The 18,119-nt window shown below is 38.9% G+C and overlaps 1 protein-coding gene across 13 annotated transcripts in view; it reads left to right on the top strand.

The window, feature by feature from the left end:
* Positions 1-18,119, top strand: part of ZNF280C (zinc finger protein 280C) — an 81,009-nt gene that overhangs the window by 58,368 nt on the left and 4,522 nt on the right. For 7 of the 13 annotated variants that reach the window (XM_049107275.1, XM_049107278.1, XM_049107274.1 and 4 more), the window contains 4 exons: positions 1,114-1,176; positions 5,840-5,958; positions 6,103-6,139; positions 6,791-7,917. In XM_049107275.1, coding sequence (XP_048963232.1) covers positions 1,114-1,176; positions 5,840-5,958; positions 6,103-6,139; positions 6,791-7,136 — 565 coding nt within the window. In that variant the 3' untranslated portion in view covers positions 7,137-7,917. Of the gene's footprint in view, positions 1-1,113; positions 1,177-5,839; positions 5,959-6,102; positions 6,140-6,263; positions 7,918-9,858; positions 10,006-18,119 lie in introns of those variants that run through there. The other 6 variants (XR_004813012.2, XR_003129476.3, XR_003129475.3 and 3 more) reach the window with 3 other exon arrangements.

The raw sequence follows: 18,119 nt of genomic DNA, 5'->3' as shown, positions 1-18,119 counted from the left end.
TTGTCTGCTTGAGGATTCGCTTTCCCTCTCCCTCTCTTTCTGCTCCTCCCACTACGCTCACTCACTCACCCTCAAATAAATAATCTTTTTTTAAAATGAAAATAAAAGGGGGTATAAAAGCTGTTGCCATGGCTGAAAACTTTAGTTAGTGTTTTTTGTTGTTGTTGTTGTTGTTCTGTGCATAGGGGAATTATTGTTTTAATTCATGAGCTCTGTTTTGCTTTCCGTAAAGGCTCTCCTAAAAATTGCAAAAGATTCTTTACATGTGGGCAGCCCGGGTGGCTCAACGGTTTAGTGCTGCCTTCGGCCCAGGGCGTGATCCTGGAGACCCGGGATTGAGTCCCACATCAGGGTCCCTGCATGAAGCCTGCTTCTCCCTCTGCCTCTCTCTATCTCACTCTGTGTGTGTCTCGTGAATAAATAAATCAAATATTAAAAAAATATTCTTTACATGTTTCATTTTACTGATGGCAAATAATGTAATTTAGCCCAAGTAGCATTTACTTCAAGGATCATTCGGATTCTCCCCCCTTGCTAAATATATTAAGATAAGAAAGTGATAATTATTATTCATAACAATTTATATTATAGCAAAACACATTATTAACAAATACTTTTTAAATTGTCTTCAACTCTTAATAGTTGATAAAATTTAATTGATGTTCTTTGCATTTTTAACTTTGAGAGCCCTTTTTTCAGTAATGGTGAGGGTACTGATTAAGAATATTCTCAGGGAGGGATCCCTGGGTGGCTCAGCGGTTTAGCACCTGCCTTCGGTCCTGGGCGTGATCCTGGGGTCCTGAGATCGAGTCCCACATCAGGCTCCCTGCATGCTTGTCCCTCTGCCTGCGTCTCTCATGAAAAAATAAATAAAATCTTTAAATAAAAAAAGAATATTCTCAGGGGAAAAAATATTCTCAGGGAAATACGTTGTTAGAACATACACAGGCAAAATGTAAGATAAAAAACTTGATTAAAAGAATAGAATTTAATAACTTAGGTCAAAATTTTTTATTCAAAACTAAGAAACTAAACATGGACTTTGAAATATGGTCATAAAATTATTATGACTTATTATATAATAAAAATCTCATTTGTCTGTTATCTCTCCAGCTCTCATAGCAACCATCCAACTAGACGGTTTTATATTTTTAAGAAGCATTCTGGAACTCTCAGGTAACTAGTTGATCTTTTTCCATTATCTCTATTGAAAAATTGTAGTAACTTTTTTAATCTGATGCTTAAATATCTAGTTTGGAAAATGAATGATTGCTACCAGACATAATACACTTCTATTCATTATATCATAGATCAAGGAGGAAATAATCTGTGTTTTCTGGCTAAATTTTGTTTCAGTGGTATTAGGCATTAATCCATGAAACTTACATGGATTTGCACTGAAAAAAATAAGGCTCTCTGACAATATTTGAAGATTAAAAAGATGTTTAAGTTATCTAGTAAATTGACTAATACTTTATTGGTTTTGATTAATATATAGCCTTCATAATTCTTGGGGTTTTTTTAAATTTTGAAATAAAGAAAAGTACACAGCCTCTTCACAAAAGGAATTGCTGATGAGCATTTCTAAAGGCATAACTTTGATGATACCACACATACTTAGCTCACAACCCACTAAGCATCGTTTTTTCCACATTCTTCTGATTTCTTTTGACTTCATCTTCCTATGTTTAATTATTTTGTTCATGTTGTTGTTGATATTTAAAATTAAAGTACCAAGGTCTTGATAGCACCAGGCTAAGACATAGACTTAAGTTTAGCCAGTACTTGTTTAGATGCTCTGATTTAGTGGGAAAGTGGAGGATGGGATGATATATCTCAAGATCTTGGTATTTATTATTATTTTTTTAAGATTTTATTTATTTGTTTGTTTGAGAGAGAGAGAGAGAAAGCAGGAGCAGCGGGAGAAGGCCAGAGGGAGAGGGAGAAGCCGGCTCCCCATGGAGCTAGAAGCCTGATGTGGGACTCGATCCCAGGACCCTGCAATCCTGACCCAAGCCAAAGGCAGATGCTTAAGCAACTGAGCCACCCAGGCGCCCATGTATTTATTATTCTTTCTGCCTCATTTACTCTTCCCTAGATATCTGCATGGCTAGTTCCCTCACCTCCTTCAAGTCTCTAGTCCAATGAGTGAGCCTTTCTTTGATCACTCCATTTAAAATAGCATCCTTTCCCCTGGACCCCATTCCCACCACTCCCTTTCTCCTTTTATTTTTTTTTTATTTTTCTTCACTTTTTACTTTCCAACATGTTGTATACTTCACTCTTTTGTTTATTATCTGTGTCTTCTCACCAGAATGTGTGGTTTGGTTACTTGTCTATGCCAGTTGTTTACCAAGCATTGAATAGTGCCTGACACATGGTAGGCATTCTGTAAATATTTTGAATAAGTTAGTGTATATGTTGAAGATGACATGGGGATGATGTCAACATCACCAACAGCTCATAGGTAGAGGCAAGTTTGATTCTATTGTAAAAAATATACTAATGCTATTTTTAAAATATTACAACATTTAAGGAAGTAGAATTTTACTGAAAAATTTTATAAGAATGAAAAGAGTTTTATTAATTCTAAAGATGAGAGTTTAATTTTATTTTTACCTCATTGTTGTCAAGCTCAGTTGCATGCTTTGTGCTGATTCTTGAATTGATTCTATGACTTTTAAGATCTGAGATGCTTTTTTAACTTGAGTGGGCCTCAGATTTAAATAGAAAGTTGAGGGGATCCCTGGGTGGCTCAGTGGTTTAAACGCCTGCCTTTGGCCCAGGGGGTGATCCTGGAGACCCGGGATCGAGTCCCACATCAGGCTCCTTGAATGGAGCCTGTTTCGCCCTTTGCCTGTGTCTCCACGCCTCTCTCTCTCTCTCTCTCTCTCTCATAAATAAAATCTTTAAATAAATAAAAAAATAAAAAGAAAGTTGATAAATTTCTGTGTATGGGACTTAGCATATTTATAATTCTATAAAACAGTAAATTTTGTAATTAGTGTTTTGTTAAAATGCAATATTCATTTTTTATTTATTGTACACCTATTATGTATAACACAGTGTAGCAATTCCCATTAAGTTGACAGTGATGAGGAAGGCTTGGTACCAACCTTCAAGGAATGCACAATTTATGATAAGGTGTAAATATAAGTAACTACAGTAATATAGGAAGGTTCATAATAAGTACAGTTAGAGCTACTGATTTCAAAGGGAGGAGAGATTTCTACTTGGAAGAAGCATACTGGGAATTATATGTGGGCAAATCCAACTCCAATAAAAAAATATACGAAAAAAAAGAAAAACAATGAATACCCACCATTTGCTTCGACGTGGATGGAACTGGAGGGTCTTATGCTGAGTGAAATAAGTCAGTCGGAGAAGGACAAACATATATATGGCTCCACTCATACGGGAAATATAAAAAATAGTGAAAGGGATTATAGGGGAAAGGAGAGAAAATGAGTGGGAGAAATCAGAGAGGGTGACAGAACATGAGAGACTCCTAACTCTGGGAAATGAACAAGGGGTAGTGGAAGGGGAGGTGGGCAGAGGGATGGAGTGACTGGGTGACAGGCACTGAGAGGGGCATTTGATGGGATGAGCACTGGGTGTTATATGTTGGCAAATCGAACTCCAATAAAAAAATATACGAAAAACAAAACAAAAAAAGAAGCATAAGAGCATTTTAGTTAGAAGAAATAGTATAAATAAAAGTACAGAAAAGAAAGAGGAAAAGGCATACAAAATGAATGACTAGTGGTGCAATTTAGATGGAACATGAAGTTTATATAACTTAGTATTGAGATTAAAGTCAGGGGAATAGTTTTGAGCTCAGGGCTAGATGTGGAATCCTTGAAAACTAGGCTAGGGAGTTTGGACCCATTGGACAAACTATTGGAGTTTTGTATAGAATCAAGATCAATTTGGAGGGTATATGAGGTAAGATGCAGCTGCAGGAGACACATAGAATATTTAAGACTATTATGGTGAGACGCCTGGGTGGCTCAGCAGTTGAGCATCTGCCTTTGGCTTAGGTCCTGTTCCTGGGTCTGAGGTTCAAGTCTGGCATCAGGCTCCCTGCAAGGAGCTTGCTTCTCTCTGTGTGTCTCTCATGAATAAATAAATAAAATCTTTAAAAACTAAGACTATTGTAGTTAAGACTGATTTAGTAAGAATCTGGGTTCAGGTGGTGAAGTGGTATCACACTGTTTAAGAACATGGGCTCTGGAATCAAAGGGCTCACTTTCAATCTAATTTTGGCCTTGGTAGGTTATTAAACTTGACCCTGTCCTTTATAAAATTATAATTTATAGCACCTACCTCTTTGGTTTGTTAAAGGATTCAGATGAAATATATCTAAAACTCTCAGCCTGGCACAGAGTAAATGCTCGATAAATTGTTGATATTATAAAATATTTGAAATATTGACTGTTTTAAGAAAAAAGATAATTTTGAGACTTTGTGTTGGGAGCATGACATCATACGAAAGATTAGTTAGGAGAAATGGTTTTCGGGGGTTGGGAGGAAAACATAATTTCAGTTTATGAAGGTCACTTTTGATGTGCCAGTGTGACAGCCAAGTATAAATATATAGCAGGCTGTTAAGACTAGAGCTGCAGTAGGGGTGCCTGGGTGGCTCAGTCAGTTAAGTGTCTGACTCTTGGTTTCAGCTCAGGTAATGATCTCACAGGTCATGGGATCAAGCCCCTGAGGTAGGGGTGGGATCTGCGCTCAGAGGGGAGTCAAAGATCCTCTCCCTCTGCCCCTGCCCTCACTCCCATGCAGGCTCGTGCTCGCTCGGTGTCTCTCAAAATAAATAAATAAATCTTAAAAAAAAAAAAGACTAAAGCCACAGGGGGAGAAGTCAGTCTAAGGTACGCTACTGGTTTTTATTCCTATACAAATGAAGTACTTAAAATTAAAGTATCCAGTGAACTGTAAAACTATGTTTATGCTCATTAACTGACTGATAATAACAAAATTACATGATGTATTTTTAAAACCTTCCCATTTCTTTTCTGATTTTATCACCACTAAAATAAGACACTAGATTATAGGCTCCACAGAGTTTACCCTCTTTTGTTCACTTTTGCATCCACAACACTTAGTAGTAACGAAGTGTGTAAAGAAGATCCTCAGATGGGCAGCCCGGGTGGCTCAGCAGTTTAGCGCCACCTTCAGCCCAGGGCCTGATCCTGGAGACCCGGGATTGAGTCCCACGTTGAGCTCCCTGCGTGGAGCCTGCTTCTCCCTCTGCCTGTGTCTCTGCCTCTCTGTCTCTGCCTGTCTCTGTCAGTGGTTTAAACGCCTGCCTTTGGCCCAGGGGACGATCCTGGAGACCCGGGATCGAATCCCACGTCGGGCTCCCGGTACATGGAGCCTGCTTCTCCCTCTGCCTGTGTCTCTGCCTCTCTCTCTCTCTCACTGCGTGCCTATCATAAATTAAAAAAAAAAAAAGATCCTCTGAAAATGTATATTGAATGAATATTATATGCTTGCTTTCCAGATGGGCAAAGGCACAGAAAGAATGGGATGACTTGCACCAATTGTTAGTGGAGCCATGGCTGGGTTTTAGGTCTAACTCCTGTCTTTCAGCAATTGATATGAGAAGGAACAGTTTATAAAGCACTAAATGTTAGCATAACTTCAGCATACTCTGTCATTTTCTAGAGTACTGTTTCAGATAAATCAGGCTTGTATAACAAAATTGGAAATTGATGGTCATGACACACAAAAAGCAAATCAAGAGTTATTACATGGAAAAATAATTACTGAATTTGCATATGGCTTTCATAAAAGATTAAAAACCTTTACTTTCTTTTTTCCTTCACAGGGGCATTACTCTGGTGTGCCTTAAATGTGACTTCCTAGCTGATTCTTCCAGTTTAGACCGTATGGCTAAACACTTATGTCAACGTAAAACTCATACTTGCCAAGTTATAATAGAGCATGGTATGTATTTATAATTATGTTAATTTGAATTTCTGATACTTTTTCCAATGTTTTTGATCAGCCACAATATGGCTCTTATGTATTAAAGTGATAGCCTTACTCATTATCTACACTATTTTAAATGTAAAACTCTTCTAATTTCAGTTCCTGAAAGTACCTCAACTTCTGAATCCACTTCTGAGTAAGTTTAATTTTCATTTAGTGTATTTCTCTTTGATGGATTTTAGCACTGTTGCATTTTTAAATGTATCATTAATAGAAATGAAAAATATTAAAGTATTTTGTTTTTGTTTTTGTTTTTAAAGCCGCTTGTTGAAATAGATTCCTGCTCTATGGAGCTCGTGCAACCTGGTGCAAGACAAGTTGGAATTTCCTAAGTTCAAAGTTCTGAAGTGTTTTCTTACACAAAGGCAGTTTCCTAAGTTCAAACTTCTGAAGTGTTTTCTCTCACGAAGGCGGTTAAACAGCCAAGTTCATGACACTAGCTCTGATTCAGCTCTTTTCAGCTTTCAGATGGCACTAGATTCTTATTCCACCTTATCTTTGTGTCAGGTTAACATATCTTAACATATGCTTTTTTCTCCAGTTGGCTCTCTCCAAAAATAACTTTTGTTGCTATGGTCTTTTTTTGCTTTGCCTAAAATAATTTGTGTTTTTCTCTGCTGTACTTGCCTTCAGAATATTGCATTCCAAATGAAATGGCTATTCATTTTCTTTGTCTGTTTTGTCTGGTTTCTTAGTTAATTTCTTATAAGTCTTACATTTTTAGGTCAGATAGCTGTCTTTTTCCTCTTTCCTTGTCTGTCATTGTTCTATTTTTCATATTTTTCAGATGCAGAAGCAACACAGAAATTTCAAAAAATGTCCAGGATACTCCTGGTCAGTGTCCCCCTTCGATGGACACAACTGATGCCTGTTCTCTCTTTCCAAGGAATGTGAATTATTTGACTGTGAGACCTCCTCTAGATTGTGGCCTTAAGAAATCAGACCTTGGGGAGAGTCCCTTCCTTCATGACTGGCCTCCCATAAGGCTGATGCTAATTTGGCCAGAGATGACCTCAAGGCCCACCAAATTGAGCACAACTTCCCATTGGGGGCTTTGGTTCTTGATCTTATGCTTATGGGTTCGTTCTAACCAAGAAAGACCCATCAAATCAATGCTTCAACATCCAAGTTGAAGTTTAATCATTTTGGCTGCTGCCCTTTAATCCTTGTCTAGTATGCATGCAGTCCAAGGTATATAAAAACTGGTTTGTAAGGAACCAAGGTTACTTTCATGTTCTTGGAAACAAATTTCTAAAATTACAGTTCCAAAGTTATAGTTATTTGTACTGTCATTTAAAGTTTTATCCAGTATTAACCCTAGGAGTTTTCAGCAATACTAATATTCAATTTTTTAAGTTTAATTTTATCTTGGTTTTACGTGGTTCTTTACCAGATTTATTGATGTGTGTTTTGTTATGTCCACTTTTATCTCTTCTCTTTAAAACTTTTGTTTTGTGTTTGTTTTGTTTTGTTAATAACTTCAAAATTCTTTAGAATTCTCTATAAATTTCTTGTAGCTACCTATTGATACCTTCTAGATTTGGTAATTATTCAGACCATTAGACATTATTACCATACTATCTTGGGATTATCATTCTCTTAGTAATTATCAGTTCAAAGACATAAAGAATTGGCAAAAAAACACTTCTTACAGACCTTAAAACAAATTTTAAAGTTATGTTTCTGTACATCTAATACATAATATCTTCTTAGCCATTAATGTAATTCCTTTGGATAAAGATAATATATTCATAAAATATTGGGACCAAAAAATGCACTTGTTTCTTGCCCATATATATATAGATGTATATTTTTTTTATTTTGGTGTTTGTTTATTTTGGTTACATTGAATATAGATTTGCTGAACAGTTTGATGTTATTACTTATTTTTTTAATAAAATTTGTATTGGTAAAGTGCCTCAGGAGTTATTCATGTGAAAGCTGTAGAACTTATCATATGAGTAGGAGCATTGCTTTGCTTCTTACATGGAAGCCTGATTACTTGGCCTGCAGATTGAGAGCTTTACTGTGTGCATCTTGCAGTTTTTCCTCTGGCACAGTTAAAAGATCACTATGTATATGTTTTACTAATTTCTTGAACTTTAGAGGCTGGCAAAGTCCCTTTGTGATCTTTAATAACAATTAAGGTGGTCAGGTTCTGAAGCGATTTGACTCAGCCATGAGTGTTTTTTTTTTTTTCATCTTAACATGAAAACTTCTTGTATCTTGTACTTATAATTGTACTTTGAAATGGCCTTAGTCCCTTTGGGCTGCTATAACAGAGTGTCACAGACTAGGTATCTTATGAACAACAGAAATTTATTTCTCACAGTTCTGGAGGCTGGGAAGTCCATGATCAAGGCACTGGCAGATTCAGTGTCTAATGAGGACCCACTTCCTCATTCGTAGAAGGATATTGCTATATCCTCCTGGCAGAAGGGGTGAGAGTTCTTCTGGGGTCTCATGTACAAGGATACTAATCCCATTCATGAGGGCTCCACCCTCATGGTGCAGTTATCTCCCAAAAGCCACACCTCCTAATACCATCATATTGGAGATTAGTTTTCAACATATGAGTTCAAACATTCAGCCTATAGCAGAAACATATTAAAACCAGTTCCAGGGATCCCTGGGTGGCGCAGCGGTTTGGCGCCTGCCTTTGGCCCAGGGCGCGATCCTGGAGACCCGGGATCGAATCCCACGTCGGGCTCCCGGTGCATGGAGCCTGCTTCTCCCTCTGCCTGTGTCTCTGCCTCTCTCTCTCTCTCTCTCTGTGTGTGACTATCATAAATAAAAAAAAAAAAAAAATTAAAAAAAAAAAAAAAAGAAATTAAAACCAGTTCCAATGACCAACTGTTACGTAGTCTACTTCTTGTAATTCAAAAAAGTTGAATCCATTAGTTTTAATTTTCCAGACTGTAAATGATTTTCCAAAATTTCCAAAAGTGTTGTTTCTTAGTAGTGTTTCTACTAGTACCTGTTTCTTAATAGTAGACTTAACAATATTCAAGTCTTTATTTCCATACCTGACCCCAGAATGTTTTTCCATCCACCATCTTTCTATCCACTTTTTTTTTACTTTTCAAAAATTGTGATGAAAATACATAACAGGGGAAGCCCGGGTGGCTCAGCGGTTTAGTGCCGCCTTCAGCCCAGGGCCTGATCCTGGAGACATGGGATCGAGTCCCGCGTCGGGCTCCCTGCATGGAGCCTGCTTCTCCCTCTGCCTGTGTCTCTGCCTTTCTCTCTCTCTCTCTCTCTCTCTCTCTCTCTCTCTCTCTGTCTCTCATGAATAAATAAATAATCTTTTAAAAAAAGAAAATACATAACATAAACTTTGCCATCGTAACCATTCTCAAGTGAAAAATTCAGCACTGATTAATTATACTAAGTTTTAAACTTTTGTCCAGATATAACTTCTTTGTGGTTTCAACATAAAGTATAATACTCTTAAAGTTCTATGTCCCTATAGCACCATTTCTTTTACTTTATTTGAATAAAACATTTCAAACACTAAACACTTGCTTATAGGCAGTTAGTTGAATTTTAATTGGTATAAATGAGTTTTAGCTTGACATTTTGATCCCATTACCCTCAGGCTCTTCTAAATAGTTCTTTCATTTGATTCAGAAATAGCCATCTCTTGTATGTGTGCTTTTTAAAAGGTTACTGCTGAATAAAGGTGTTATTGGCTCAGTTTTAATCCATCACCATTCTTAGAAAAATAACCTCTGAACTACAGAGACTTAGTCTCTTGCTCTTTTTTGTCAAACTGCCAAAACATCTCTTTGGGCCTCACTTACTTGTTCAGCAAATATTTATTGAGCACTTACTATGTGCCTAACACTATTCTAGGTGCTGGAAAAGCAGACTGAAATCTCTTCCCTGGTGGAGCTTACATTTCAGTGGTGGAAGACAAGACGATAAAAAAATAAGAAAATTAAGTAGTATGTTAGATGATGATCAATGCTATGGAGAAAAATAAAGTGGGCAAGGAGGATGGTAAGTATGGGCTGGGGTTGGGAGGCTGCCATTTTAAATTTGGTAGTCATGTTAGTCCTCTGTGAGAAGAAGACATTGAGTAAAGACCTGAAGGAAGTGAGGAAGTGGGCCACTGGATTATCTATTGAAAGAGCATTCCAGAGAGAGAATAGCAAATGCAAAAAGTCCTGAAGGGAAAACTAGAACCCTCACACATTGCTGATGGGAATGTAAAATGGTTCAACAACTGTGGAAAACAGTTCAGCAGTTCATCAAAAAGTTAAAACAGAATTACCATATGACCCAGCAATTCTGCTCCCAAATATATATCCAAAAGAATAAAGCCAGGGACTCAGATACTCATATATGCATGTTCATAAAATGTTTAGAAACTACATAAAGATGGTTATATGACATTGTGAGTGTACTAAATTCCACTGAATTGTTCACTTTAAGATGGTTGACTTTTTAAATTTTGATTGTAAGGTATGTGAACCTCACCTCTACAAAAAAAAAAAAACCTTAAGCTTAGCAAATTAGGATGATGAAGGAAATCTTTTTAAACTAACCTAATAAAAATCAGCTAACATAATGATGAAAGGTAGAAAGAACAAGTCCTGAAGTAGGATCATACCTAGCTCAAGGGACAGCAACAAGACTGATGGGGCTACAGTGGAGTGGGGCTGGACAGGGGAGTGTGTAGTAGGAGATGGGGCCTGCAGGTGATGTGGACCACGTAGTAAAGGGCCTTCTAGACAATTATAAGGGCTTGGCTTTCATTCAGAGATAGGAAGCCGTAAGTGGATTCTGAATGGAGAAGTCTTTTCTATCTCAATGAAAAACAAAAATTCTTTTTTTTAAGTAGGCTTCATACCTATTGTGGACCCCAGTGCAGGACTTGAACTCAGGACCCTGAGATCAAGAGTCAGATGCTTAATCAACTGAGCCACCAGGCACCCCCACAAAAATTCTTTATTACAGTCTTAACAGGGTCACCCTAGCTGCTGTCTTGAGACTAAGCCACAAGGGACCAAGGACAGAATCAGGGAGATGAGCTAGGAAGCTGTTTAATAATCCAGTTGGGAGATAATAGAGGTTTCATTAGGATGGTGAGAGTGTAAGTGATAAGTGGCTCAAGTGAGGGTATATCCTGAAAGTTGAGCCAACAGAATTTGATGGTTTGGAGATGAAGTATGAGAGAAAAGGTGCTGTGGAGGACAGCGCAGTCATTAGCCCAAGCAACTGGAAAGATTATTGAGGTATAAATGATTAACTGAAATGGAGAATAGAGAAGACTGAAGGAAGAGTAGATTTGGGAAGGAAGATGAGGACTTTGATTTGGGACAGGTTTGCATTTGAGATGCCTAATATAACCTAGGAGGGGATTTCATAGACATCCTGATGTGTGAGTTTGGAGTTTAGAGGAGAGGTCCAAGCTGTCAGTAACCTTTAAATTTATTAAAGAGTCACAAGACTATGAGATCACCAAGGAATAGAACAGGGATAGAGAAAGGACAAGGTCCACAGACTGAGCTCCAGGGCATTCCAACAGTAAGAGGTTAGAGAGATGAGAGGGAATCAGCAGAGGAGACTGAGGAGTGGCTGGTAATGTGAGATGAATGCTGGGGGAGTGACAGTGTCCTTGATCTCGGACGCCCTATTTGTACAAGTGGGCACTAAGTTGTTCTAGAGCTCTTGGATTCTGTGATGCTAATTTGGTTATATCTAAACATCACTTACAAATTGTTCTTAGGAGGAAGTGAGTTCAGAATGCCACCTACCACCATCCCCAATAGCATAAACAGAAAGTCTTTCAACATTGAGATTGAAATACCCCGATTACTCCTAGGCATAGTTAACTTCCTACATGGGATCTTGTAAAAGTAACACTCTTCCACTTGTCCAAAAGAAAGTATCTAGATCTGGAATGAATATCCATAATTTATGAGTGGTTTATAACCTAAAGGTACCATGGTCAAATAAATGTAGGAAATACTGGGTTACATTTGCATAGTTTAATATGGGATTGTTCATGCTACATGTGTCTGTGCTTCTCTAGAAGAATTTAGTAAGCACTTATTGGACCTTGGAATTTCACTCACACACACACACACACACACACACTTAATAACTTCTAAATATTAATCTTCATAAGATACAGTGTGGAGAATACTAACCTAGATTAATTATTGTCAGATTTTCTGAATTGAAAAAAAATAGTTGAATGAAGGGATTGACTAAGATGAACTTCTAGACATTTCATTCATGTTCGTGAATCATTTGTAAGGTGGCAGATGTAACTGAAGACTAGCAATATCCATTTTCATAGTCTTAGAAATTATATCAGGAGAAAATTGTATGCTCCTTATGATGTTTATAAAATCTAAGAAATAGGGCAGCCCAGGTGGCTCAGCAGTTTAGCGCTGTCTTCAGTCCAGGGCACGATCCTGGAGACCCGAGATCTAGTCCCATGTCGGGCTCCCTGCATGGAGCCTGCTTCTCCCTCTGCCTGTCTCTGCGCCTCTCTCTCTCTGTCTGTGACTATCATAAATAAATAAAATTAAAAAAAAAATCTTTTTAAAAATTCTAAGAAATACATTAATGGAACAGACCAGTAATTTGTGTTGAAGGGGATCGTCATTTTACATCATTTCAAACTCCAGAAGCTGGGATCCCTGGGTGGCACAGCGGTTTAGCGCCTGTCTTTGGCCCAGGGCGTGATCCTGGAGACCCGGGATCGAATCCCACATTGGGCTCCCGGTGCATGGAGCCTGCTTCTCCCTCTGCCTGTGTCTCTGCCTCTCTCTCTCTCTCTCTCTCTGTGACTATCATAAATAAATAAAAATTAAAAAAAAATTCAAACTCCAGAAGCTTCAGACTCTTACCGTAATAATGTCTAGCTTCTCTCCATAACTTAATATGCTTAGCTTATCAATCTACTTGCCTACTTTTCTTGAAACCATTACTATTTTCAGCCTATTATTATATATTAAGGAGTTTCTTCCACTGTAAAGTTTACTTCCTGCTTATACACTTCAAGAGATCTTCCTTGATACTAAGATTATGAGTTTCAATACCCAACTCCAGAGTAAACCCTCCCTGTACCTTAAAAGGGGCAGTGTGTTGCAGTGGCTAGGAAACCAGGCTCTGCAGCAGACTGCCTGGGTAGATGGAGTTCCTACCCTACCAAAAACTAAATATGTGTGACTTTGAGCTCTGTGCCTCAGTTTCTTCATTTGTAAACTGCAAACGACAGTACAAACTCATAAGGCTAAGGGAATTAAGTGACTACATACATGTGTATAGCACTTGGAACAGTGGTTGGCACACAAGAATATAAATCACCGTTGTTACCATTGTTGTTAGCTTATTACCACCCTTCCTGATTTTATTTTTGTTTTCATTTTATTCAGATAGAATAAACTTCTAAACTTCACCTAATTTTTCTTTTATTTATTAATTCATTTATTTAATTTATAGAGAATATGTGCAACAGTGGGGAGAGGGACATGGGAGAGGGGATCCCAAGCACACTCCCTACTGAGTTTGGAAACTGTGCTGGAGCTCAGTCTCATGACCCGAGCTGAAATCAAGAGTCAGATGCTTGGGGAACCTGTGTTGCTCAGTGGTTGAGGATCTGCCTTTGGCTCAGGTTGTGATGCTGGGGTCCTGGGATTGAAGCCCACATCAGACTCCCCGCAGGGAGCCTGCTTCTCCCTCTCCCTCTGCCTATGTCTCTGCCTTTCTGTCTCTGTCTCTTATGAATAAATAAGTAAAATCTTTAAAAAAAAAAAAAAGATGCTTAACAGAACCACCCAGGTGCCCCCACCCTGTTTTTCATTATGACCTTCCTACAATCATTTTTGGTAATTTTCTTTACCTAACCCAGTGTGTCTTTCTTGAAAGTCATTGGTGGAACACATAGTACTAAAATTCAGCATGCCATTAGATTTTTAGTGTCTCAAGCTCACCAGACTTCTATATATATGGAATGTCTATGAATGCTCCTAGGTTGAATCCAAACTGCCTTTTTAAATAGTATTAAGGTATTTTCCCTAAATTATACTTTCCCTAAATTATACCCTTGACCACACCATGGTTCACCTCACACTCAAACTCCCCTCACTTCTCTCATTTTGAGATCAGCAGCCTCACTCCTGTCACTTTGCTATTAGACCACCTGGAAAAGCTTGCTGTCATCAACAAACTCAGAAGCTAAGGTGTATCTCTTCTACTGTTTTTAATCCTTCATGCTGAAAAATACCTATTTATCCATACCACTGTGATACATGATGGTATACATGGAGTTAAGCCTTGAAATAAGACAGTCCTAGGTTTACATCCTGGTTTTGTGTCTAGCCAGTTGTGTAGCCTCAAATAAACTACCTCAAGCCTCAGCTTTCTCATCAGTGAAAGGTATGTAATGACAGTTTCCTCATAAATTTGCTGTAACAAGTAGAGTGAGTGAGTGCGTGTGTAAGATTTGGCACTGGCTTGACAAAAAGGCATTCAACAAATGCTTCTCCCACTACTACCACTCATGTTAGTGCTTTTCCTGCAACTGCTATTGCTGTTATTGCTTTCGTTGCTGTTACTACTATTACCATTGCTCAGAGGAGACCCTGGAAGCTACTCCTCAGTGGAATCTTCTCCTTGACAGTTTTAGTGGCAGTCCATCAGCCCTGTGGTTATCTGTAACTTTGTATTCCAGTTCCCAGGTCTTGCAATACATACATTCCTCAGAACTGCTGGGTGGATGATGTTCCACCACAGAGCTTCAATTACATGTGGTATAATTCTTTAACTTTGGAAATGAGTGTAGTTCTGTCCATAGGCTATGAAACAGCACTGTCTTGTTGAAAATTAGTATAGAATCCAATCTGCTTTGGAGGAAAATTTGTCTTTTGCACTTAGAGAGTCCTTTCCTTGCAGGAGGCTTTTTAGTAATTATTACCATTTCCAGGAATCTTGGCTACTTATTCAATAGTATTGATTCTGTGGAAAAGCTTAATTGTAAACACCAGCAGTAAAGTGGCCTTTTTAAAAATTTATTTATTTATTCATGAGAGACAGGCAGAGACATAAGCAGAAGGAGAAGCAGGCTCCCCACACGGAGCCTGATGTGGGACTGGAATCTGGGACCCCAGGATCACACCCTGAGCCGAAGGCAGATGCTCAACCACTGAGCTACCCAGGCATCCCAGCCTTTCTTTTTTAAAATGATAAAGAAGTTCCCTTTTTTCAGAGGTTAAGGATATTGTTACTCAGTCTTGTAATTGTTCCACTTGCACCTTATCTCCTTCCTCCTTCTCCATCTTCAGTAGATGTAACCTGACTAGATTAATTATAACATAGAAGGAACATTTTAAGTTGTACAAGTTTCTTGATAAAATGGTGAGAATAGGATAATTCTATCTAGCAAGTCTTGAGAGCCTCAGAGCATAAGAATTCCTTTTTTTTTTTAAATTAATTGGGGGCGCCCGAGTGGCTCGATGGTTGAGTGTCTGCCTTCAGCTCAGATGGTGATCCTGGGATCCTGGGATCGAGCCTGATGTCAGGCTCAATCTCACAACCCCGAGATCATGACCTGAGCTGGAACCAAGAGTCGGACACCCAACCGACTGAGACACCCAGGCACCCCTGGAGAATAAGAATTCTTGAGTGAATCAGTAAATACCTCAAGCTTAGAAAACTAGGCTGTTTAACCAATTGTCTCTTATGGAATAAATCGGATGTCCTAAAGACGACAATGTGAAGTGATTTTAAAAGTTTATTTAGTTCTTTTGGTGACTTTCTTTTTTTTAAGATTTTATTTATTTATTCACTAGAACACACAGAGGGGAGAAAGAGAGAGAGGCAGAGACACAGGCAGAGGGAGAAGCAAGCTCCACGCAGGGAGCCTGACGTGGGACTCGATCCCGTGTCTCCAGGATCTTGCCCTGGGCTGAAGGCGGCGCTAAACCTCCCAGCCACCAGGGCTGCCCTTTTGGTGACTTTCAAGTGGCTTTGTGGTCAAATTACTTCAGTTATGAATAATTTAAAAGAAGAATATATTCAATGCAGCTTTATTTTCAAAACCGAATAATCAGGAAAAATCTGAGTGGTCTTCCATTTTCATTTCTTCCCAGTGCTCTTTATATCAGAGGAATTGAATAAGTATAATATACAAACTTTTTTCCATGAACTACATTTTCCATGTGTTATCTTAGTTAAATCTTTAAAAAAGTCTTGTAAAGATGATTTTCAATCCCGTTTTACAGATGAGCAAACTGAGTTAACTTGTAATTCTGAAAATAGTATCAGGATGTCCTGACTTGTTCACATTACAGAAACATTATCCTCAGGATCCCTGGGTGGCTCAGTGGTTTGGCGCCTGCTTTTGGCTCGTTGCGTGATCCTGGAGTCTCGGGATTGAGTCCCACGTCGGGCTCCCTGCATGGAGCCTGCTTCTCCCTCTGCCTGTGTCTCTGCCTCTCCGTGTCTCTCATGAATAAATAAAATCTTAAGAAAAAAAGAAACATTATCCTCCCTGCCCCGGTTTTCATACAATCTGAGCATTTTCATTAATGAAAGTTAGGGGCAAAAAAAAAAAAAAAAGAAAGTTATGGGCAATTTCAAAAGTGACTTCGGATCTATAGAAAAGAAACCTTATTAGGAGGCCTAAAACTGCATTATCTTCATAGGTGGTGGAAAATACATAAGGACATTGAAAAAAAAGCTAATGCATGATCACATTGTTTGTTAATAGGAATGGAAAACTGGAAAGAATCTTAGAGGTCATGTCTTCCCATCTCAAATGGTGCAAGAAGCTCTTTAAAATACCTCTTTTGAAAAAAATAAAAAATAAAATAAAATACCTCTTTTGATGGGATGCCTAAGTGGTTTAGTGCGTTAGTGCCTGCCTTCGGCCCAGGGCGTGATCCTGGAGTCCCAGGATTGAGTCCCACATCCAGCTCCCTGCATGGAGCCTGCTTCTCCCTCTGCCCCTCTCTCTCTCTCTCTCTCTCTCTCTCTCTCTCTCTCTCTCTCTCTCTCTCCTCATCCCTCATGAATAAATAAATAAAATCTTTAAATAAAATAAAATACCTCTTTTGAAAACTGTTCCGTTTGTTAGAGCCAGACCATTCCTAGACTTTCCATCTCCCTCTCTGGCCCTCCCTTCCTAGAAGGACAGTTGGATCCTCAATTGCCTAGTTTGTCCCTGCCCCCAAGTTCTGGGCCTGTACCTGAGCTGAGCTAATGGTGATTAAACCCATTCAAGACCTGGCATCTAGCATCAACTCCCACCTCATCTACCACTTAGTCCTAAATGCAGCAAGAGTAGAGCTCTTAGTCCCAGGGCCAGGAGCACATCCTCCTCCTCTCAAGCTTAAGAGAAATAGAGAAGAATAAGAGAGATTAGCATCATGACTCTAGCTCTGCAGCTAGATCTTAGTCAAACCTTGCTCTAATACTGGGCAGCATTGTGACCCTGGGCAAGCTACTTTGACCATTCCGTACCTCAGAGGTTATTGTGAGGATTACACATTATAGTCCATGTTAAACATATCAGAGTACTTAGTGCATAGTAAACAATGTCGGTTGCCATTAATAATTGCCATTATTGGGGATCCCTGGGTGGCTTAGCGGTTTAGTGCCTGCCTTCGGCCCAGGGCATGATCCTGGAGTCCCAGGATCAAGTCCCACATCGGGCTCCCTGCATTGGAGCCTGCTTCTCCCTCTGCCTGTGTCTGTCTGTCTGTCTGTCTCTGTCTTTCATGAATAAATGAATAAAAATATTTTTTTTAATTGCCATTATTTCAGTTGGAGGAATAGAGGTTGGAAACTAGGCCAGATCTGATATTCTTCCCACATAATGATCTCCGTAGAAGGATAGGCAAAATCACAATATCTGGGATGCATCCTCTTTATCCCAAAACATTGGGATTTCCGCCTGGGATTGGTGGGTAAGGATCAGGTCGGTCAGATTTCTTACCCATGCTTTTACCTGATGCTTCCTCCAGTACTTTAAGATCAAATGCAAAGGGTCCTAATACTTACTTTATCACCAGGGAAGGGACTAAGTATCAACTAGAGTCAGCTCAGGTCATGAGATCCATTTCTCAGTCTATTTCAACTGGCGTAGAGGAATATTC

This window comes from Canis lupus, chromosome X (genome assembly GCF_003254725.2).
Source record: "Canis lupus dingo isolate Sandy chromosome X, ASM325472v2, whole genome shotgun sequence".
In the NCBI taxonomy this organism is placed as follows: Eukaryota; Metazoa; Chordata; class Mammalia; order Carnivora; family Canidae; genus Canis; species Canis lupus.
Note: the sequence above shows the minus strand (reverse complement) of the source record. Positions and strands in the feature narration are given on the sequence as shown.